This window comes from Centruroides vittatus, unplaced genomic scaffold (assembly GCF_030686945.1).
Source record: "Centruroides vittatus isolate TY-2023 unplaced genomic scaffold, ASM3068694v2 contig_941, whole genome shotgun sequence".
Taxonomy (NCBI): domain Eukaryota; kingdom Metazoa; phylum Arthropoda; class Arachnida; order Scorpiones; family Buthidae; genus Centruroides; species Centruroides vittatus.
The window spans coordinates 2732888-2757767 of record NW_027122625.1 but is presented as its reverse complement, the minus strand read 5'-3'; the positions used below and the strand labels follow the sequence as shown (position 1 = coordinate 2757767).

The following is a 24880-nucleotide window of genomic DNA, read 5'->3' as shown; positions in this document are numbered from 1 at the left end:
ATTATTAAAGTCTAATATCTTTTTTACCTGGTGACTTGGGACTTCCTGTTTATATTTCTTCATTAATTTTGTAAGATTTTTCTTTATTTCCTTTAACGGATCTATTGGTAACTGTTCATATTCGTCAGACGTGACTATTATTATTTATTAGCAACGAAAGAAAAAATACAGAAATGTATATTGAAACCTTTAAAGGGAAGGTAATAATAAAATAATTGAATAAATGTACTGCTTCTAACTTATCACCAATTAAGTGATTACCAAATACTAACAAAGAATCAACAGAAAGCAAATCGTCACAAAATTTCTCTATTTTTGAATATAATTATGAAACAGTTTAAAACTGGAACATTTTTCAATTTGTTTAAAAATCTGAACTGTCTCACCTAATTCGGGAGTCTAGTCACTTTAATGAAGAGTAAATTCTTAAATAGTCCACAAGTGGCCGAGTGGATAAAAGCGGGATGGTCCGACCGGATATATCGGTCCAAGTCCCTCATCATTCGGCCGCTCCATCGTGGGCCTGGCCGAACCCATAATGGGCTTGCTAAAAGAGGCTTTCTTAGTGCCCACAGGGCGGAAAAAGTTTTTAAAAAGTAGTTCCGGAAAACTTCAGGAGGCTGAGGCTGAGCCCCTCTTCTCACCAACGCGCTGGCCACGTGGAGTTCTCCGGGTTTTCTTCACGTTTCTAACTCCTAAATAAGGGGCAGTTTATTTACAAAAATAATGGGGCCCCCGACATCTGGGTCTTTCGTTTGGATGCCCACCAGTGGCCAAGCAGTCTTCGTACCCTGAACACAAGTAGTTCGGTCGTGGGTACGCGCCTCGCTCGGACGGGCTGGCCACGTGGAATTTTCCGGGTTTTCTCCACGTCTGTAATACCTAAATAGGGGCCAGTTTCCCTTAAAAGACCTCCCGGAAGCATCTTCCTAGGCAGATCGCCCAAGTGTTGCGTTGCCATAACTTAAACAAACTTTCCTTGGATACTGATAACTAAATAACTACAAACCAGTATTTATAAAAACTCTTTCCTCCATGCGGCACTAAGAAGGCATTTTTAGCAAACCCGTTAAGGGCCCTTCGAATTTGGAACAAACCACAATGGGGCGGTCGGTTGGTGAAAAGACCCCCTCTATATTCCCCGGATTTTCAGAAAGAAATATTGCTCATTACATATATAAATATTAAATAAATTTAACTGTAGATTATTATAATTAATATACGAAACATTCTGGAAAGTATTTAAGATAAATTTTTTTTAATTGTTACCGATTTATTTAGTTTTTTTAAAAAAATATTTATAAATCCAGAGGGCGTTTAACGTTTTGTAGTCGGTGAAAGCAAGATTCAAATATGGCGAGCACGAGTTCGACAACTATGGCTAAGCCACAAAAAATACCCAAAGTTGCAAAGGTTAGGATCGATTTTAAACTTGATTTATATCTATTTGAAAAATCTACTTACTGTAATAATAATTACAGCACGTGTTACGAAATTAACATCAAATAATTCCGTAATTTTAACAGACCTTAACGAAAAGGGGACAAATTGTAGGTTAATTTGATTACAATTACAGAAAGTATTATTTAAATAGCATAAATTTTGATGGCCATTATTGTCCGTTTAAGCATTTTATGTGAATGTTTATCTGTTTAAACTGTTGAGGGTCAACTGTTGGATTAACAATAGTCACAACACTGTGCTTCATAATGCAGTTAACTGGTTTGGCACTGTATTGTGATGACACTATTGAAGATACAAACTTGAAATTTGATGCAAAGTGTGCAGTAACGCTTCGAGTTTTGTATGTGATTGTCACTCGATCCAACAAAATTTGACTTCTTGCCTTACCTTGTTCGAAAAGTCTCGTCGGCTAATTCCTAATGGTCCTCTTGTTGTTTCCTAGTTTCTTGCCCGCCGGCCTGGTTGGGTTTTTATGACTGCATACAAATCGTTTGCACACTGGTTCCATGGCTTCACCATGAGACTTTCTTCTATTGCTATTTATTACATCTAAGGACCACTAGTGGCCAATCAGTTCTGTTCCCTGAATACTGAGAATTTGGTCATGGGTTCGTGCCTGGCCAAGTGGAGTTTTCTGGGTTTTCTCCACGTCTGTAACATCTGAATAGGAGCCAGTTACCCTTAAAAAGACTTCCCAGAAGACATTTTCCCTAGGCAGGTCGCCCAAGTGTTGTGTTGCAATAACTTAATTAAACAAACTTTACATTTAAACAATTGGTTTTGCAGAATGATTTATATTGTGTTGATCATTGTTTGGTCGGTTAAGCTTATCGTACATAGAAACTTTATTGACCGTAAGCCACACTCGAGTGTCTGACTTGTAAGTCTTATAGAATTTTAATATGCAGGTTCCGGTGTTAAAATTCATTTTCTCAAACACAATGCTAAGGAAATATGTGAGCTGCTTATACCACTGGAAAGAAACTTGGAGTATAAAAGAATATTTCACAATAAACATTATTACTGTTTTTAAAAATACACAGAATAATTGAAGAATAAGAAAAGTCTTCACGGTTTGCCCTTGTCACATCTTGGAAACATAGCAGTTAACTCAATCTTTTATTATACCCCATATAAAGGAAGAAATTTTGTAGCAAGTATGACAATACTATAAAATTTTCGTTTTACTTACATTTCTGTGTATTGTTTATAAAGTTTAATATTTTAGTGTATTTATGAATAGGTATTATATTAAAAGATTAGACTAAAGCTCAGTACCAAGTCATTGATAATACAGGTAGAAGTTACCTTTAGATCAAGTATTTGATGAATGTATATATACACAAAGTACTTAACCTTATGTATGGTAGAAGTTAATTTTTTCTAAACATTTTAATTCATTTATATCAACTTTATTTGAAAAGATTTGATTTTTTAGTTATAGAAAAAACTTGTATTGCTTCTAATATATTTAAATAAGTATTTATGGCTTTATACATTAATGATTTTCATAGGAAAGAAACTTCATATGCAACAGAAAGAATAGCGTATGTCTGAGAATTAGAAAAGATTACAAATTCTGAAGAATTAAATGAAACTGATTGCTTATAAATGTCAAAAATTATTTATTTTGCAATGTTTCGGTTTCATTTCACTCCATCCTCAATGTTGAGTGTTTAATTTAAATTTCTTTTTAACATTTAAAATGTCTCAAGATGCCATTATGATGAAATATTACATAAGCCAACAACTACTGGATTATATTGAGCTATTACATTGTGATTATTTTAAATTAATTACTAAATAATTTGACACTAGAGGATAGCATTAGGCACTGTCTGTTATTAGAATTAATAATTATAATTAAATTAAATAATTTGGAAAATTCTGGAAGAAAAGAATCTGCCCGGAGCAAGACTCGAACCCACAACTGTCGCTTACCTTGCAGATGTGTTGCCAGTTACGCCACCCTAAAAAAAATTCAAATTATTACATAAATATTCATTAAAATTGCATATTTGTTAGAAATTTATGGATATTTTTGCCCATGTTAACTCATTAAAAACGTCATCTTTATTTTATTTATTTATGTTATAAATATATGTATATAGTTGCCTCCATTCCAATCTCCTCTTCCAGATATATTTAAACACAAGGTAACCATCATCAGTTACATAAAAATTATTTAGTAATTAATTTAAAATAATCATGATATAATAACCAGATATAATCCAGTAGTTGTTGGCTTATGATGAAACATTAAAAGGAAAGTTATTATGTGTGTGGAAGAGCATTGAAATAAAGCTACTGAACATTATCTATTTTGTTGTATTTGTATTGTTCTTCCGACTCCAGACCAATGTGTTTGGGAAGATTGTGATGGTTTAATCTCTTTCATTTGACAGTTCAAACAGAAAAGTTTTTCTATGTTAATAAAACTTATATTTATTTTGTACCTGATCATTTCTCCTTAGTCTGTATTGTGTTATTCTGTATTCTATACACATACATTATAAAAATGAATAAACTATATTACAAAAAATAATGTTTTTTTGGAACCCTGCTGTTTCAAAATTCTTGCATGTGAGCCTATTCTAACTTTAAAACTATTTAAAACTTAACAAAACAGATTATTTAAAAAATTTTTGTTCCAAAAAGCATCTAAAATGATGATATACCACATTAAGCTTTGGTTTTTGAAAAGTTCATTCCATATTTTTCATATTATGTATATTAAATTTTGTCATAAAGTATTTAATATTTATAGATTAGTATTCTAATATACAGAACAGGCACCTCAAGTTAATATAATGGTTAGAACATTAGATCACATGTAGACATTTTGAAAATTCTATATGTAATTCAAGTGTTAATTAATGTGATTGAACATTGCTGGTACTATAAGGTTGCTGGTACTCACAGCATATCATACTAGCATCTCACATAATGGAAAATCCAAATGTGTCTGTGGTATCACTAATAGTAGTCAATCAATTTTCCAATTTACAGAAGTGTAAGAAACGTTTTAAAAAATTTAATTACTTATTTTTTTGAGAATTTTATCTGCATACATGGTACCCCTCAGTATAAATAGCTTATTGAAATAATCTATTTTTACTGAGGAGTGCCACTTAAGTGGATCAAACTCTGCAAGCCTGGAATATATCATAAAAATAACAGAACCTTAAAATAAATTCCAGAATATTTTATGCTTTAAAAACATCCTTACAAGCAGGACTGAAATTTGATGTGGCACTGGAAAAAGTAAGAACCAAAAGGTACTCAATTTTCAGCTGCATTTTTTTACAACAAATTTCTTTATTGCTGTGTGTTATTCACTGTGTCGTATCAATGTAATGTTTACAGTACTGCATGCAGATGTACAGTACATGTTACTGTATACAAAGCAACTGTTTAACAATTATTTTAATTGAAAGCAATGATTTAAGCATTGTATATCCTACTGTAATAAATTGCTCACATACTATATATATAACAAACTATTATATTATGTAAAATTAGTTGGAAGTTTTGAGTTGACATTGTAAAACATTGTGTTTGTTTTCATTCAAATTAATGTTTTCTCTGCAGAATGTCTGATTTTCGAGAATGGATTACTGATGTTAACTATCTTACTTAATTTTGACACATTTTTGAAACAAATAATTTATATTATTATGTACAGTTCCATTAATTAGCAAATTAAAATTTAAAAATGCAACAATACTATTTTATTATTAATTATGATATATTTTGAAGATCTTTATATAATTTTTAATGATGAATATTTATTTTTCTTAGGTGAAAAATAAAACACCTGCCGAAATTCAAATTACTGCAGAACAGCTATTGAGAGAAGCAAAAGAAAGAGACCTTGAGATATTGCCACCGGTATGTTTATAATATTATTGTAAATATAAACAATACACGATTATATATTTGTATAAATCTATGTAAAAATTTTTTTAAAATAGCCTCCCAAGCAAAAAATATCCGATCCCGAAGAACTTGCTGACTACCAGCTTCGCAAGAGAAAGGTTTGAATGCATTATTACTTAAATATATTATTTTAACATAATAAATTTATCAATAATAGCAAAATTTATTTTGCAGACTTTTGAAGATAATATACGTAAAAATCGTATGGTAATAAGTAATTGGATTAAATATGCTCAGTGGGAAGAAAGCCAAAAGAAAGTTGATAGGTAAATTTTTTTAATGCAAAATACGGGTATGTGTCACTTAGGACTGCACCTACAACAGAAGTATCTTAAGATTATAATGGAGCTGAAAAATTCATAGTCACCCACACCTTTTCTGTGTTAGGATACATAAATACTTATTGTGTTACATACAGCCTATATGAGTAGTAGACTATATGATGTAAGATTTGTCTAAGTACACCATATGATGTTAACTTAATGACATATTTCTTGAAACATATCCCTGCAGTTAAGCAGTATTTTATTAAAATTTGGTTTTGCAAAAATAATATGAATTTCAAATTTTGCAAAGTTTTTGAGTTTACATATTTTATTTTTAAAATATCCAGATAGTTTATAATATATAAATTACAATATTTCTTTAAACTGCCCGTATGCTAGGATTAGTTAAAACCTGTCTATACCAAGTAGATAAACATAAGGAACAATCTAATATTGAAATAGGACAGAGAGAACTAAGAAAGCATTGCATAGTTGCTGGTAAAACTATAGCAGGTATGATAGAATCTTTAGCAAAAAAATATGGCATCCAAATTGCAATTAGTAGGTTATTCTCTATTGTACAGGTGGTTAAAACAGAAAAAGCTGGTGCAAGATGTTAAAAAACTAGGAATTTGATTACACTAACAGAAATCGAATCTTTGCATTTTGAATATTTTAAGAGAGCTAAAAGATTTTAAGATGGCAAAGACTATCAGAGAAATCTAAATTAAACAAAGGAAACAATGAATTTTTCTATGTGGGATCCACTTATATGTCTGAGAATCTGAGTCAAGGAACATTTCAATTTAGTTAGCCTATATCGCACTAATAGTATGGTATTAATGCAGTGGACTGTAGAGAAAAAGTCACAGTCGGTAGTATTCAAAAGCAGATACTAAGTTAATATTAAGTCATTAAGTTAAGGTATTAAGTTAAATTTTTGAAGTTTACTTCTGGAATTTAATTTAATAATAAACATTTTTGTTTGGATTCAGGGCATGTTTTGTATACAATTTGTATAAAATTAATATAAATATCATCATTTTAATGTTGGTAATAATATGATGCCAGAGATACACAAAGAAGTTTATCCTAATTAATGAATATTTTACTCAATTAAAACGTTTATTTTGACAAATTTTGAACGTATTCAATAAGACTTTATATATTCTGTTTTTCTAAGTTGGCACCTACTGTAAACATACACCTTGTAGGTTGTAGATTTCTCGTTATCTTTTTACGCATAGAACCCTGCCTGTAGTATATATATATATATATATTTAAATAAGTACATTAAATACATACTGAAATATTTCTATTTCTTTTAGAGCACGATCAGTTTACGAACGTGCACTTGATGTGGATCACAGGAATGTTACATTGTGGTTGAAATATGCCGAGATGGAAATGAGGGTAAGATATGCTTTATTTTTATAGTTACAAAAGTACTAAAATAATTTATTTAATTTCTTTTAATAAAAAGACAATATTTATAGAATAATAGAATATCATTTAAATGATACAAATTATTTCTTAATCATTTAAAATTTACATTAATATCACTAGATGAAATCTTAACTTTCATTGACATTCTAATTAAATTCATAATTTATAAACAATCATAAAATTAACTAATTGATCTTTTATTATAAATTATAAGAATAAAAATTAAAAATAAATATTCTTATGAAATAATGTACAGGGTACACCAGAATCACCTGCCAGTTTTTAATATAAATTAACATTTTAGAGGAAAGCATAAATATTTATTGCTTTGCATAGAATGGAGAATGAATATGTATCTGTTATTCCTTGAAAATAACATTTTGTAAATAGCCTCCAAGTCTTGCAAATAAAAATTTAAAAATTGTCAGGTGTTTCTGGCATATTCTGTACATTTTTTACTTATAACATTTTTATTCTGTGCAATATATTCAACATTTTTACATATTGCTGCATAAAATATAAAGTGAATAAACATAGTAGAACCCTAAAACAATATAATATTGGTCTTTTCTATATAATAAATGTATGAAACTTTTAATACATTATTAACATTTCTCATCTAATTAATGTCATGATTTTGCTTGTATTAAAGACTATTTTCACATATAGAAAGTGAAAATGCTTTATTGTTAACTTATTATTTATAAATTATTATGAAAATTTTGTACAGTTATGATTTTATTTACATAAATACGATTACTATATTAATTAGCATCACATTAGGTTTATTCTATTTTATTTAGTTTACGTAATAAAACATCATTTAAAATAAAATTATTAAAGAGTAAATAGAGTAAAGAACTATGCTTAAAATTTTATAAAAATTCAAATTCTTTACAGTTAAACTTTCTTGAACTTCTGAAAAACTATTCAAAAATGAAAATTTTTAGTGAATATTAATTTTGATTACCAAATTCTAATTATTAGTCACAATTTTAGATATAAGGTTTTTAAAAATAAATACAGGTCTCCTCACTTTACAACCTATCTGTTTAACCTATCCTATGGTGAAATTTTTCTCCATTGCATATGGTTGCCATGTTGAATTTTTGTCAATGTTAAGCCTAACAAAAAAAATTTTTTTTTTTAAAATAATAATTGTGGCTACTGTATCGTTAAAAATTATTTTATTATTTTGCTCAAACAAAATAAATATATTGAAAAATATAAAAACAAAAAACATTATATTTCGAAAGTTCATTGTAATATAAAAATTATGATTCATAGCGACATCTAGTATCAAAAACATTCCAATACAGAGATGAATATATTTGGGGTCACCAGGGCAGGTCAAATGAGGTCAGCATGAAAATATTTTGGAACAACACGGGACAGGTTAATGACCAATCAAGTTTCGACTTGCAGTTTGGGGAATCTCCTTTCTCAGATTGAGTGTCGGTCAGCAGCAAATGATGACATGTGCACTGAGCATACTATAAGCTTGCTATACACTTTTTCAGTTAGTTTCATTCTGACAAGCAGTCACTGTGTAACCTCTTTTTTTTTTTTTTTTTTTTTTTGCATGTTTGTAACCCCAAAATAGTATAGATGTTGAATAAAAAGAAAAAGTATGGCATCATCTGGAGAAATTGTTAAGAAAGGAAGGAAAGCTAGCAACCTTGAAATGAAAATAAAAACCATATAAGACTACGGAGCTGGTAAAACAGTTAAAGAAATAGCATGTGACTTGAAATTGGCACATTCAACAATTTCAACGATTTTAAAGGATAAAGTTAGAATGAAAGAGGCAGTGAAATCATCGACAGGATTTAAAGCAATGATAACTAGGCAGCAAAAAGGTCTTATTCATGAAAAGGAGATATTATTGGCAATCTGGTTTGACAACCAAATGCAAAATAATATACCAATTAGCCTTTTAATAATTCAAACTAAGGCATGCAATATCTTTGAGACTTTGAAGACATGTGAAGGCAAAAAATTGACAGAATCATTTACAGCAAGTTATGGATGGTTTCAACAGTTTAGGTGGAGATTCAACCTGCATAATGGAGAATCAGCGGTAAGGCGGCAAGCATGGATGTAGAAGCAGCAGAAAAATTTGTTGAGAAATTGGATGGAATAATTAAAAAAGGCAGCTACTTCCTGGAACAGATATTCAATGTGGATGAAACCAGGTTTTGGTGGAAAAAAAATGCCTGAAAGGTCCTATATGCACAGAGAAACTTAAGCAATGCCCGGTTTCAAGGCTTTTAAAGACAAGATCATGTTGTTGGGAGGGAATGCCACTGGGTTCAACTTAAAACCTTTCCTGATCTATCACTTCAAAAACCTATGTGCATTAAAGAACGTTAGTAAAAACAGTCTGCCTGTTTACTATCATGAAATAAAAGGGCATGGATTATGCAACCTTTATTGAAGATTGGTTTTTGAACTGCTTCATACCCTCAATCCAGCATTATTGTTTGAAAATGGAAGTTCCTTTTAAAATTATTCTCCTGCTTGATAATGTTCCACTCCCAGCATCTTAATGATCTACATCCAGACGTAAAGGTAGTGTATCTTCCTAAAAACACAACTGCTGTCCTACAGCCCGTGGACAACAGCTGTGGATTAGGGCACTATAACTACATTCAAAGCATTTTATTTGGCACTACTTTTTCCTAAGCTGTAGCAGCAACAAAAAATGATGTAGTGACCCTTTGTGATTTTTGGAAATCACACAGTATTTTAGAATGCATTAAAAACATTAAATTGGCTTTGGACGAAGTGACAGATAAGTGTATGCAAGGCATATGGAAAAAAAATGCATAAAAAAGTTTTGCAAACAATATCAAATTGTTTGACAATCTTGAACAAACTGATGTAATTCAAACAATTGCCGGCCTTGCCAATGTGCTTAATTTAGATGTTGAAGTGGAAGACCTTGCTGAATTAGTGTGTTATGCTGATGAAGAGCTAACAAACAAGGATTTAATAGAGTTATAAGCAATGCAGCATTTGGAAGAGGAAGAAGAGGAAATAACTGAAGAAGTGGAAAAGAAATTCATGGTACATGGGTCAGCTGGTGTGTTCTCCAAAATTAATGTGGCTATGTTGGAACTTGAGGCTATGGATCCAAACACTGAACATTTTAATAAAGTTGAAAGTTGAATGTTAGATGAGTGAACTTTTGAAATGCTATAGAGAAATTTATCAAGAAAAAAGAAGATTACAAAGCAAACCACACTTATGAGTTTCTTTTCAACTGTTATATCCAGGACCTCTGCCCTTGAAGGTACAACTTCTATTTCATCATTGTCATCTCCCTGATCTGGACCCTGTACAGCTCCAGATAACTAAATAAACAAATGATTAATATGTACATATGCATGTTTTTTTATGAATAAATTTGAAGTTTGTTACATAATTTTTATAATTTTACAACAATCCTATATTCCTGGCACAAGCTCCTCGCTTATCGATCAATTCGCTTAACGACGTAGTCATCGGAACAGAACTCGGTCATAAAGCGAGGAGTATCTGTATATTCTTTTACATAAATATTTTATATTTAATCTTTACTTAAAATAGTGTTTTATATTAACATCTTATAAAATCTTTGATCTTGTTCTTCAACTCCCATCATCATTAATTATATCATACTTTTCTAAACAAAAAAGTAATTTACATTTCCTTTGATCAATACTTCAGTATCTGACATTGTTCATTACTATTCATTTCCTCTTTGGAAGATAAACATGAAATTTATCATTTGTGTTGTAACTGCTGTTGTATACTTTATTTTCTCAATTTTTCTTGTAGTTTTTTTTAAAATCAATTATCCATTACTCTTTCTATGTAAATGTTTTAATTGCATTAAACTTTGTCAGTATTCTCAATCATAAAATAAGTAATCAATGTAAGTGTGTGTGTGTAAAAACATTTCAAAATTTAAGAAAATTTTCTAAATTTTTTTTTTATAAATCATAATATTTTAAAAAATATTTTATTTTAGAATATCATGAGATGTATATTGAAGTAACTAGTTTCTTATATAGATAAAAAATATAAAATTAAATTACTTGAAAATTGGAAATCATTTAAATATACAAGGCCTTTCAAAATGAAGGCCACCATTGTAATTATTGTCCGAGAAGTGTATGACGTACACCAATTGATAGAGTAACTGTCCGAGTTTCACCTTCCGTCTTAATTCTTGTCATCTACTACCACTAGGAAATACCATAAACAAAAATGGTAATGCCACAACAAAGAAGGCATTTTGTATTCTGTAGTTTGCAGTTGGAATCACTCATTATTATACAACATAAATGATCTTCGGGAGCTGTAGAATTGTGACTGCTGTGGGAGGAGTGACAACACATATACCGTAGCGAGCGTAGGAAGAATTTGAGTATCGGTTGGATGTGTTCCATGTGACACTAGGTTCACACGTTGAGAAATTGTAATGGGCAAATGTGAAATTTAGACATATTTTCAATGTTTTAATGTATATTACAATGTCTTCAGATGATAATTAACATAATTACAATAATTTAAAATGGTAGCATTCTTTTTGGAAGATCCTATTATAATTTAAACATTTTTTTTAGTAAAAGCTTGTGACTTACATTAAATATAAAACAAAGAAAAAATTGCATAATTGCTGTTTTCCAGAATAAAAAATTATTTTATTTAAGTTTTTGGTGCTTTTGGGTACGGCTTAACATTTACACATAATGTCTTGTTGAAAAAAATCTGTGAAAAGATAATATTCATAAGCTGTTAAATCAGAATAATGTACCTTGATGATTAGGAAAAGAGAGCTAGAAATACATCAGTGGAGTAAAAATGTTTTTGTTCTGGTGTTTGATTGTTTTTGTTTTATAATTAAATTAGTTATTTCAATTTTCCATGAAAGCAATATTTAAGTTTAATGTTTAGGATTCTTGAATAGATAAAAATTGGAATAATACACGAAATATTATGTTGTTTTGTAGAAATCGTCAAGTGAATCATGCACGAAACATCTGGGACAGAGCAGTATCAATTTTACCAAGAGTTAATCAGTTCTGGTACAAGTATACTTATATGGAAGAAATGCTTAGTAACGTGGCTGGAGCACGTCAAGTTTTTGAAAGATGGATGGAATGGGAACCTCATGAACAAGCTTGGTTGACTTACATTAATTTTGAGTTACGTTACAAAGAAATCGAAAGAGCTCGACAGATATACGAGACATATATCCTTTATGGTTCATCATTTTATATATAATATTTATAGTCTGTATATTTCTTAAATGTTTATTTTTCTGTTAAATGTTAGAATTTTACGTAATTATTTGAATATAAAAAATATAAAATAATTAAAAAGCTTTTTTGAAATTTATTAATATTAATCATAACATTGAAAAGCCATTAATGAAACAGAAACAGTTTAAATTTTTGAAAGAAAAATCTATTCTTTAACACTATTTTACTTGTAACTGTTCATCCCGAGATAAAAAATTGGATCAGATATGCAAAGTTTGAAGAGAATCACGGCTATATCACCAATGCTAGAAAGATCTATGAACGAGCTGTAGAATTTTTTGGAGAAGAATTTATGGACGAAAAATTATTCATTGCATTTGCCAAATTTGAGGAAAATCAAAGAGAAGTTAGTAATATTTTAATTTTCTATACTGTAATATATTCTTATCCAAAAATTAATTGAATAGGACATTTCTTTATTTAATGAGTAAAACTTCTTTATGCAGATAAATATTTTAATATATCTATCTTGAGGAAACCTTTTAATATGACAAGAATATGAAAAACACATGAACAATTGGTTATAAAAGGATTTAAAACATTGAGAGTGGGACATAAAATCATTTTTGAATATTTTGATTTTAAGGTTATATATTGTACAATTTTAATTTCTATAGGAAAAATACCTTATAATATGATAAGTATGCCATATGATGTGCCAAATTATCAGGGATAATAATTAGATAAAAATTTATTTGGCTTTAACCAAGCATTTGGTTTATTTGGTTGTTTGTATAAGAAGTAAGCATTTATAAGATTTGAAAGATAGCACAGTTTTTAATTTGGAAGTTATAAAACATATATTGTGGTATAACATAGTAATTGTCAAGTTATACTTACAGTTTCTATTAACATAGAATATTATACAACCACTGACAAGATTCTTCTGTCACTGTAATCTCTTTACTTATGAAGACAGCAATAACATTAGAAACAAGAATGGAGTTGTATGCTGGATTTTATATAATCTTCTAATTACATAATTTCTACTAGATAGTATCCAGTAGAAATCATGCAGTTGGAACCAAGTGTTGCTGAACCTTATCACAATAGAAGACAAGTATTGTCTATTAGAAATATGCAAGAACCACATTTGCTATTGGAACAGTATTATATTGTGTGTAGTTAAACTACTACGGCTATCACTGTTGTACAGGAAATGTCACTGTTAGTTTACTTTACTGCTACTTTATAACTGACAGTAAATATTTAGACCTTTCGAGAATATCCTTAGCTGGTTAAGTTGTGAGTTACACTCCTTACAATCTGTATGTAAATCACACTATATAATAGTTGGCAAACTTTATAAAATATTGTATATGTAAGTGGTACATGCCAAGTTTATGAAAAGAAGTTGTATAAATATATAGGAGCTTCAGTAAGGGCGTAGACGTTCGGCATGTGGCTTGCGAGTAGCAGTGCTATCATTGTTATAGACTATGTAGAAATACATGTTATATAAAAAAGTAGTATCTTTGATATGAAAGTTAACTTTTAATTTGTCGGCAGTACAGAGGCATATTAAAATTTCAATAGCAACTTTTTAATGTAGCAAACTTTTAGCTTCACATATGCTTGACTGTTCTATCAGGCAAATGTGTTTACAGTTGTGGGTTTGAATTTCACCTTGGGATTGGAATATTTACGTTTGTCAGAATTTGATAGGGAATATTGTTAGATTTCTTTAAAACCACAAAAAAAAAAAACGGCATTGTACTAAAATTAACGTTAGGTACATTAAATGCATGTAGAGAGATTTTTATTGTGGTCTTCAAAATAAACAGATTCCTTAAATAGGAATTATTAAAAATATTTAAATAAAATATTTTGAAATTTTTAAAAAACAAAAGTAAGTAACCACATGCTAAGAATGAAACTGATTAGTATTGATGTGATAGTTTTATTTTACAATATTTTATTTAGAATTGAAATTTTTATTCTGTTTAATTTATTTTTACATTGCTCTATACTTATCTCATATATAATACAGTTTAAAATTCAATTCTTCATTTAATTTTGTGTTTTAATGTTAATGTTTGAGACTTGTTAAATGTATATTTATATACTTACTGCATGTTCTTTTTAATTTGCCTATCTCATCTGTTTGACAATATAGTTTTATTGATCAAATAATGAATTGTTTTTTGTTTCATAATGTTCAAATATTCATTCCAGTATTAAAGTTGTTAACATTTTTGCTTATTTCTTTTAAAAATATCTAGCACGATCGAGTACGCGTCATATATAAATATGCTTTAGACCATATTCCTAAAGAAAAAGCTCAAGAACTTTTAAAAAATTATACCATCCACGAAAAGAAATATGGAGACAGAGCAGGAATAGAAGACATTATTGTTAGCAAACGAAAATTTCAGTATGAAGAGGTAATAATAATAATGATGATAAAATTTTTATGTATATTTTATGCATACAAATATTGTTTTTATATTCAATTTGCACACAAATTGAATATATAGATTTATTTATTTGTATTTTTTCATACAGTAATTTGTTTAAATTAGAATGACACAGAGAGAGAACACATCATGGGATTTTTATATTAAAGAGTACTTTTGCCTACTTTATTTTAGGCTTATTCGTTTACACGAACAGAACAATAAGTCGAAAGTACAGTAATTGAAAGTACTCTTTAATATAAGCTTAATAAAGTAAAATTAAATTAATTTATTGTTAAAAGATGGTGCCTAACATCTACCTCTACTTTTCTAATCATGTAATTTATAATTAATATTTGTAGCATAATTCTGCCCAATTACTTTGGCTGATGGCCAGATGATTATTAATAAAGTAAGCTTGTAATATTCTCTATGTCATTCATATTTGTTTACAGTGTTAGTATTCTATATCTTTATAAAATAATTTGATGTGTTCAGCTTTAGTTTTAATTTTAAAGATAAAATAAAGATGGAAATAAAGCCAAGGGTTTAATTAAAACTCAATTATTGAAATATAAATGAAAATATTTTATTCTTCATCTTTTACTAATACATATGATCATATAAAAATATTAATATCAGCAATTCGTCAACAGTAATGTTTTACTTAACAACAGACTACATATATGACAGAATTCCCATAAGATTATAATGGAGCTGAATAACTTGTAGCAGCCTCCTTCCTGTACCTGTTTTATGTTTAGATACATTTAGTTAGATAAACACTTATCATTGTGTTATATTTAGCCAAGATGAGTAGTAAACTATATCTTATAAGATTTATCTAAATACACTATGATGATTTCTTGGAATATATCCCCATTATTAAGCAGCATTTACTTGGAATAAATATAAAATAATTAAATTTTTTCATTTTTTAATAGGAAATTGGACATATTACACTTATTTTTAAACTATGATTGATTGTAAAAGTTTACGTACATTCGGGGCTCCCTCCTACTACACCTACTTTTCCTGTTTTCTGTCCACATTCCCTGTTGAGTATAGAATTTTGAATAAATATGTTTTGTTTTTTGGCCATTTATTGCTCTAAACTGATTAAAAATTTATTGTACATTTGTGTTTTCAAACTGCTATAGCTATTTTTCATCTTTGTTGTCTGCATATTCCAGAAATACATCAACTGTACAGTATCACACATCTAGTAGAAATTTTAAAACTATCAAATTAGATTGCTGTTGAAAGAATGCGCTTGGACTGGCTGCCAAAATTTGTTTATACCTAAACAATGAAAGGAATTGGATCTCGGGGGCAGCCACAAAAGGTTGGACAAAATAACAGAAGAAGACCTAAAGCTGTTAAGAATATTCAACTGGATAATCATTATTGCAGTCAGAAAGTGCCAGAGAAAGATTGTGTCTGCAACTAAAACCTCAAAAATTTACATTGTTAGCAAGATGATGACAAACAATGATGATAAGAATTTTTGTCTTGTAAATCATCAGATATTGCTATTTGCTGACAAGTCATGGCTTCTTGATTTGTCTTATCTATGGTAAATATCACTTACTTCATTCATAATTTAACAAACTGACTGCTGCTATATGACAAATATCAACTACTTTTTATCTCTCAGTTCCAGGACTTTTAGCTAATTTTGCATTTTTGCTAGTTTTGTTCATTTAACTTTGCTTTCAGGAAATTGACCAAGTCCTTATTTTCGTTTAGAGAACAATTAGGGAAATTACAACTGGTCACTTAAAAAACAGGATTTTTTTTTTAATACTTTACACCCTGTAGGCACTAAGAGGGCCTTTTTTAGCAAGCCAATTATGAGTTTGACCCACAGTGGATAGGACAAGTGCTGAGAATGGGGCCCAATGTATCCTGATGAATCACTCCTGAAAAATTCCTGGGGTTTTTCGACTTGTTTGGATTTGATTCCGGATTTCCCAGAGCAATGTTAACCACTCAGCCATCTGGGTGAGTCCACTTAAAAAAGGGGTACAAGACCACCTGGGGAAAATTGGACTTTTCACTTATATGAGGTTCAAGTAAAATAATAATGATAACTTATGGCATTTTCGAAGGGAATTTTCTGATCATTCACTAAAAGAGGTTTCACCATACTTGTTTTCATATTTTTTTAGAAAAATTTTTGCAGTATATAGCAGGTATTTTGCTTTATAAGAGGCATGGTGGAGCACACACAAATAAAACATGTAGTTTACTTAAATACATGCTTTACTTGTAGTATAAACTTAAACTACAAGTAAAACATTTATAAATTTTTTACAAATGGTATGGTATATGTTTTATAAAATCTGTACTAAATTTTATAATTACTGTATTTGCTAGCTTATAAGATGTGTCTTAAGCCGTGGTCACACCATGCGATTTCCAGCCGTGAAGGTGACTCCAACTGCAACAAGCACGAGTCATGTTGGTCTTCTCATGGTCACACATTGTTCGCTGGCATTGCAACTCAGAAACACGTGATCCTATAATAAAATTACAGTAGCTTGTTTTTGGACTATCACGAGTTTACTGACGGTTTACATTCTACTTCAGAGTATTTATGGAATTTTAACCACTTTTCTTATTAAAGTGGCAAGCAGTTCCTTTTCTGCAATGAATAAAAAATATTTTGTAATCATTTTGATAGAGCTGGTGAGAATACACAAAGAGAATAAATTCTTCGATAAAATGAAGAATTAAAATCCCACAGGTATTCATGAGCCTGAATAAGCTCGATCAATCTCAATTCTGTAAAAGTATCAATCCTCTAACTTTCCTCTATGATGATGAACTATTTTTAATGTTTTCACCATATGATGTAGCACAATGGCATTTGCTGATTGCACGTGCATTTACAATCGGCATGAGTTGAACAAACTTTTTGTTTCTAGTCATGGTTGCAGTTGCGTCGGTTTTCGAAGGGGGTTTACTAGTTAATGAGAACAGCTGTCGCAGTTGCAGTTGCTTGCACGGCTGGAAGTTGCAAGGTGTGACTATTGCTTTAGAAGCTGAATGTGGCAATACAACACAGGGCAATGATGATGATCACAATGATTGTGTCAGTAATAAATATGAGAAAACAAACCTGTTTCTTCTTTTAGCTGAAGATTATGAATCTACACAGGACTTGATGAATGGGATTTTATTGTGCCTTAAAGTGCACTCCAAGTACCTAAGTACCTCTCCTCAGTCAGTCATCATCCTACAGTTTGATTGTTGAAGTAGAATGTTATCTGAGTGAGGAGGAGTTTACATGCAAAAGGTAGTAATGTCTATTTTTTTTTTTAAATTCAAGTGAAGAATCTACCAGCAACAAGATCAAAAAGAAAATAGCATTTACATCATTAGATTCGAATTTACTAAACAGCAACAGAGTTCGTTTTTACTTACAAGATATGATTGCTCAGTTCAAATAGTAGCATGTTCAGAGCATAGATTTAACTAAAATATAAGGAATATGTCAGTTTTTCTTAATGGAGATTATACATTTCACATCTGACCACCTCATTTGGAAACTATGAGAAAAAATAAAAATTACATTAAAAATTAAGAAGGAAGTTGAAATTAAAGAAAATATGATACTGAAATACTGCTTTCATTAAAATTATCCTACTTTTTCATTATTTGTTAGTCAGAGCCTTGATGTATTGTTTGTTCGAGTGAAGTTTTTACTATATGGTTACTATATATTTCAATTAAGGTGATTTTTATATGTATTATAAATAATAAGATGTAATTAAAAAGCATAAAAATAAAAAAGGAATAAAATTAATCTTATCTATAATTTTTTCAGGAAGTCAAGAATAATCCGCAAAATTACGATGCCTGGTTCGATTACTTGAGGCTAATGGAAAGTGAAGGAAGTGTCGACGCAACGAGAGAAGTGTACGAAAGAGCAATAGCCAACGTGCCGCCTGTAAAGGTAGTTATCAAAAAAAAAAAACAGTTAAATTATTTCTTTATAATCTGAAACCGTGTTTCATACTTTGTTGCTTCAAACACAATTGAGTGTTATAAATTAAGACACAAACCACCAAGTATCTTAATTTATAACACTCAATTGTGTTTGAAGTAACAAAAAATTAAATTATTTCAAAAAATATTATTTTTATTTGTGGAAATTATATTGGTAGGAAAAGCGATACTGGAGACGTTACATCTACTTGTGGATAAATTATGCATTGTATGAAGAGCTTGATGTCGAAGATTTCGAAAGGACAAGACAAGTTTATCAAATGTGTTTGCAAGTTATCCCTCACAAAATATTCACGTTTGCAAAAATCTGGCTTTTTGCCGCTCAGTTTGAGATTAGACAAAAAAGTCTTCCCGCCGCAAGAAAGTTGTTAGTACGTATTATGTATAATATTAAAAGTAAACCGAAACAAATTAATTTCTCAAAGTATGATCTTGGTAATCTAACATATATGGGATCGGTGCACTGTCAGATTAAGGAGATTGTGGAATTATCGGAGGTAAAATGAATTCAAGGCAGCAAAACACAAGTTGGATAACTGATCGAAACATCTGAGCACTCTTCCTTCACCGGTAAACAATGTTGCTGAGTTGGTGTATTCTCACTAGATTTAGTGGGAAGTATTTTTGGTGGAATATTTTAGGGGTGGATTTTTATATTTACACAGTGTCGTGTATAAAATATTGTACCTTTTTTGTGGAGCCTAACAATTTTTAATGTTGTGTCTGAGCTCAGATCATGGCACATTTAGTAGAAACTGGAGTTTGAACTGGTGGGAAGCTGCCTACGATTTGGCAATGGTGCCAGAAATACCCAAGTTGACTAGTGTTGGATTACTAGACATGTTGAACTAGCAGACGGCCAGATTACCAAGATCGTACTGTATATAATTTAATTAAATACTCAAACATTTAAATTTATATATTTTACAGGGAACCTCCATAGGAATGTGTCCTAAAGATAAACTATTTCGTGGTTATATTGACTTGGAAGTACAGCTGAGAGAATTTGATCGATGTCGGATACTCTATCAGAAATTTCTTGAATTTGCTCCAGAAAATTGTACAACTTGGATGAAAGTAATTTTGATTATAGATAGATTTATTTATTTATATTAAAATAAAAGGTTACATAACATAATGAAACAAAATTCTAAAATATATTTAAAGTTTGCAGAATTGGAAACAATTTTGGGTGACATTGATCGAGCCAGAGCCATATACGAAATTGCCATTAATCAGCCAAGGCTAGACATGCCAGAAGTTATCTGGAAATCATACATAGATTTTGAAATCGAACAGGAAGAATATGACAGAGCACGACAGTTGTATGAACGTCTCCTAGAGCGTACACAACACGTTAAGGTAGATTACAAATTATTATTGCATAAGATTTTTATGATAAATCATAATTAATATTGAACTTTGACTTATAATCAATCTTTTTAATATATATATATATATATATATAAAAGGTTTGGATCAGTTATGCTCAGTTTGAATTCTCTTGCGGAGGAGATAATTCAATTGCTCAAGCACGTCACATTTATGAGCGTGCAAATAAAGAACTCAGACTTTCTAACGAAAAAGAAGGAAGATTAATGTTGTTGGAAGCTTGGAGAGATTTTGAGGTAAGTAATTTTTTTAATACATGAAAATGATCAAAGTACAAATGGAAAAATATTTTAATTTTATAAATCTCACAACAGCTGGATGGTGGCTGCATGCATGAGATTTTGTCCCAGAAATTTTATACTGGTTCATTTCAGATGTCACACCCCATGCCTCACCATTTAGTAATCCCCATTGTGGGTACTAAAGACAGGCTTTTTGTGCCGACAGGACAGAGTTAAAACCTCTTGCATTTTTACATTCTGATCAATTTGGTTTTAATGACACTTTTATGCAAGAATAACTTTTTATTTTATTTGATTATGTAATTTTTTCCTTACTCTTTCTTTCCTGTGGACACTAAGAGGGCCTTTTTTAAGTCCACTGTGGGTTCAGCCAGGTTTACAATAAGAGAAGCTGGGTGGCATAGATATTGGACTTGACCCCCTCTGAAAAGTTCCAGGGGTTTTTTGACCTACTGGATTCAATGTCCCAAGTGATAAGCCAAAATTTCAATTGTCTTGGCCATCCAGTTGCTATTATATACTTTGAGTACATAAATTCAAGTCAGTCCATTTAAAATATCCAAGCTTAGGATTTAATTTTGATTATTCTCAAATATTGAATCTGATTTGCTACAAAATTTAAAAAATAATTCTTACAATATTTTTTATTCATCTATCTTTTTTTCATGTTTATTGTATACATCAGTATCATTTAACATGTAACACCATAACAGTAAAGATATTCAAAAATCTTAAAAATAAGCACCATCCATTTTAATTATATGTGGAAGAAGTAGATATGTCTTTCTTCTGTATCATTTAGATATTGAAAATTAATACAATAAAATTGTTTTAAACTAGTAATGAAATACAAGGAAACATATTTGTAAACAAAAAATAATAGCAGTATAATTTATGCATTCATATAAATATATATATATATATTCTGGCTAAATGTTTTGAGTATATTTTATAAGATTTTTTTTATAAAAGAATTAACTAAATATTTTCTATTTTATATGGCAAAAATTTATTCAAATAGCAAATTAATTCATGAAAATAATCCCAAAGAATAATCAGTATTCTGTTATTTGATTTTATAACAGTTTAATACTTAAAAACTTATTTAAGTATCTTAAAATCAAATGAAAGAATTTGACAAAAGTTTTTATTACAACCAATAAATAAAATTTTGTTTTTTTTTTCATAATATAAAGAGTTTTTAAGAACAAACAGAGACTACGTTAATCTTTTTGTGGGTAGATATGGGTATGTATCATACACTAATCTTTTTAGGTGATTCTGCAGCAAAAATTCAAAATAAATCAAATCTGGAGAACATGGTGGCCATGGAATAACAGTGTTGTTCTTTCCAGCAATTGCCAAACCATTCTGTGAGCCACTGACTGGGAATGAGCTGGTGTGGAATTTGGAGTCAGTGGTTTTGTCTATATTCATTGAGGGCACCTGAATTATGACTAATATATGAATGGCCTAAACATGATGGACAAATGGCTTGATGACTTGCTATTAGCACAATTCTAGCAGGTTAAGTACTAGCATATTGGAGCACCACCTCTTTCTTGTACAGATGTGTATGTGGCTCACATAGCAGGATAGACCAAATGGCACCTTTCTATGGCTACTATGTTCCCCAGACTCAACCCTTCCAGAATTGGTATCCAGCAGTACTGTGTAATATTGACGAACTGGAGAGATGCATTTCAGAGTATGGTGAAACGGTGACACTGTGGTGCTAATACCATCTGGAACACCACACTGTCTACATCTTTGTATTGCCACTGAAGGTGGTCATTTTGAACACATTCTCTACAAAATAAATCTCACTTTTTTGTATCAATTTCTGCAATGTTTTCTTTATCCTTTAAGTCAGAGATCATTTGTATGTTAGACTGAATTGTCCTAAATTGATTCCCTTTGGTTATTTCAGCACTGGAACAAGTGTATATTGTGTTCTTAACACTCATGCAATGCTGGAAAGATCTCTCTTGCCTCTAAAAAGATGACGTATATTTAATTGTTAAAATTATGTCTATAGTAATTTAATGAACTTGATTTAAATTTTGATGTAGATAATCTCAATGCATTAAAGCTACTTAGATAAATATAACCGGATATTGTAATTGCACTTGTTTTAAGTTATAAATATGGCCAAGGCATCAGTCTGCCATTCTAGGAAGTCAAAAACCCTTGGAAATTTTTTGTGGATGGTCCGTCTTCGATATGTTGAATATCATCTCTCACTACTTAGTCCAGATCCAGGATGGAGTGACCAACTCATGGTGGGCCTTCCCCTCTTAGTACCCATGGGGCTAAAAAAGTTCCCATTAAGATTATAAGTGGTCATGAATTAAATTTTAATAATGTGATCAAAATGATTAGCCATTGTCTAACTTGTTACATACTTAATTTCAAATTCAGTTTTATCAAATAATTAATAAATTAATATGAAGTTTTTCTATTATGTAGTTAATTATTAATATGACTATAAGTTTTTAAAGTTGAATGTCAATTTTATTGCAGGTTGCTAGCTAAAATCTATTTTGATCATAATTCATTAAAAATTTAATTATTTTTTAGATAATTTTAGCAATACCTAGTTACTATTCTATCTCTCTACATATTTATAGTTGTATGCTACATACATGTACTGTACACTAGACTGGTTCTATAGGTTTCTTTGTTTGAATGCTACTAAATATTGATTTCAAGATATAGTTTAGAAAGTTCTGAGTTTTACATGAAACATAACTTGTCAACTTGTGTTTAATATTAATTTATTAATGATTTGTCATTACAAAGTTATTAATTTGGTGATTATTTCATTATTAATACAGTCAAATAAATTATTCAAGTCCCAGCCATATGGACAAGGTTTCAGTCTACCACTCCGAATGATCTGGATGATCGAAAAACTGAAAATTTTTTGGGGTGGCCCATTCTGAATATGCCGGGTCACAACCCTTACTGCTTGGCTTCCACATTGTGGGCCCGGCTGAACCAATAATGGGCTTGAAAAAGCTTTCTTAGTGCCCAAATGACAGAAAGAGTAAAAAAAAATGTTTTTTGATATTTTAATTTTCTGACATTTACTAACATATAATTAAAATCTTGAAAAAGTTTACATTCCAGACTGTTCTTTATTCATCTACGAACATAGATTCACGGTCATTTGCTAAAAGTGATGTGTTATTCTCATCTATCAAATTGTATACAGTAAAAAAAAAGCAAAGAAACATGCAAATTCAGTGTTTAAACATGTAATAAACTGTATAATTTCATTCTGTTCTATTTGAGAAATAACAAAACTGTGTTCTTATCCATTTTCAATAAGTAATTTCAGATATTTAGGAATGTTCTATCTGTTATTTTGAGAAATATTGCAAGATTTCTTTAGTTCTTCTCTAGTTTGTCTTGACATAGAATTTAAAAATTAAATTCTGCTTAAAGAAAAGCCAAGGTTGAACTAAACGATCATCTTGTATTGAGAATTTTTCTATTATTTAATGTGTATGTTACACAAAGTAATTCTGATTTAATTTCCAGAACGAACACGGAGATGATGAATCCAGAGAGAACATACAGAAACAAATTCCAAAGAAAGTGAAGAAGCGACGGAAGATACAGACCGAAGATGGAGTAAGAAATCTTTTTTATAGAAAAATTGAAATCATTTAAAATCCAAAACTCAAAATTAAAAAATAATAAATTATTATTATTTTCAGTCGGATGCAGGATGGGAGGAATATTTCGACTACATCTTCCCCACGGACGAAGCGGCTCAACCTCACCTGCGCTTGCTGGAAATGGCCAGAAAGTGGAAACAGGAACAGATAACTCACGATAACAATGAAGAAGAAAAAGAATCTTAATTGTTTTGTACATAGATTTGTATATATTTTTTTAATTTTTAATAAAAAGTATATTTATATTTGAAACTGATTTCATCAAATTATATCAAAGCCAAATCAGTCGGATATATTCATTAAACTTAAAATAATAATTAAATCAAACTTCGATAATTTGAGTACTACACTTAGCATTTTGCTTTATGTAGTAGTTATTAATTATTTAACCCATAGTAGCCGTTTTCGGTCACAGTTATTAAATCTTTCAGGTCTCCATTGTACACAACCACACAAAATAATTAGTGTTGAAATTATATATTTAGATACACAATTGTTTTATGCATTAACTTCTAGAAATTGTTTTTTTTTTTTTTTTTTTTTTTTTAGGTTCTAATTTGTATTTCCTGTTCATTTCCTATCTTCAGCTTCCTTCATTTCCCATCGGTGGACCAACGAGAGTCTTTACTATCTATTTCCTGGATAACATCCAGTCACTCCAAAACAATAGCCGAAACCGATTCAAAAACAATTATTCGTTATCTCAGAAATGATATTTTAAAT

At 30.0% G+C, this 24880-nt stretch overlaps 1 protein-coding gene and 1 long non-coding RNA gene across 2 annotated transcripts in view; one reads left to right on the top strand and one right to left on the bottom strand.

The window, feature by feature from the left end:
* Nucleotides 1-1315: 1315 nt before the first annotated feature.
* On the top strand, nucleotides 1316-24409 carry crn (pre-mRNA splicing factor crn). The gene is made up of 15 exons (XM_067282142.1): nucleotides 1316-1413; nucleotides 5266-5355; nucleotides 5439-5501; nucleotides 5578-5669; nucleotides 6998-7081; nucleotides 12116-12357; nucleotides 12595-12773; nucleotides 14650-14811; nucleotides 18656-18784; nucleotides 18996-19208; nucleotides 19768-19914; nucleotides 20005-20199; nucleotides 20310-20465; nucleotides 24018-24110; nucleotides 24197-24409. The coding sequence occupies exons 1-15, from the start codon at nucleotides 1354-1356 to the stop codon at nucleotides 24341-24343; spliced, it is 2052 nt and encodes a 683-aa protein (XP_067138243.1). The 5' UTR covers nucleotides 1316-1353; the 3' UTR covers nucleotides 24344-24409.
* The window catches only part of LOC136984992 (uncharacterized), a 278551-nt gene continuing 269161 nt past the window's right edge, over nucleotides 15491-24880 (bottom strand). Inside the window, exon 7 of the long non-coding RNA XR_010882267.1 lies at nucleotides 15491-15501. This is a non-coding gene — a long non-coding RNA (uncharacterized lncRNA). The remainder of the gene's footprint in view (nucleotides 15502-24880) is intronic.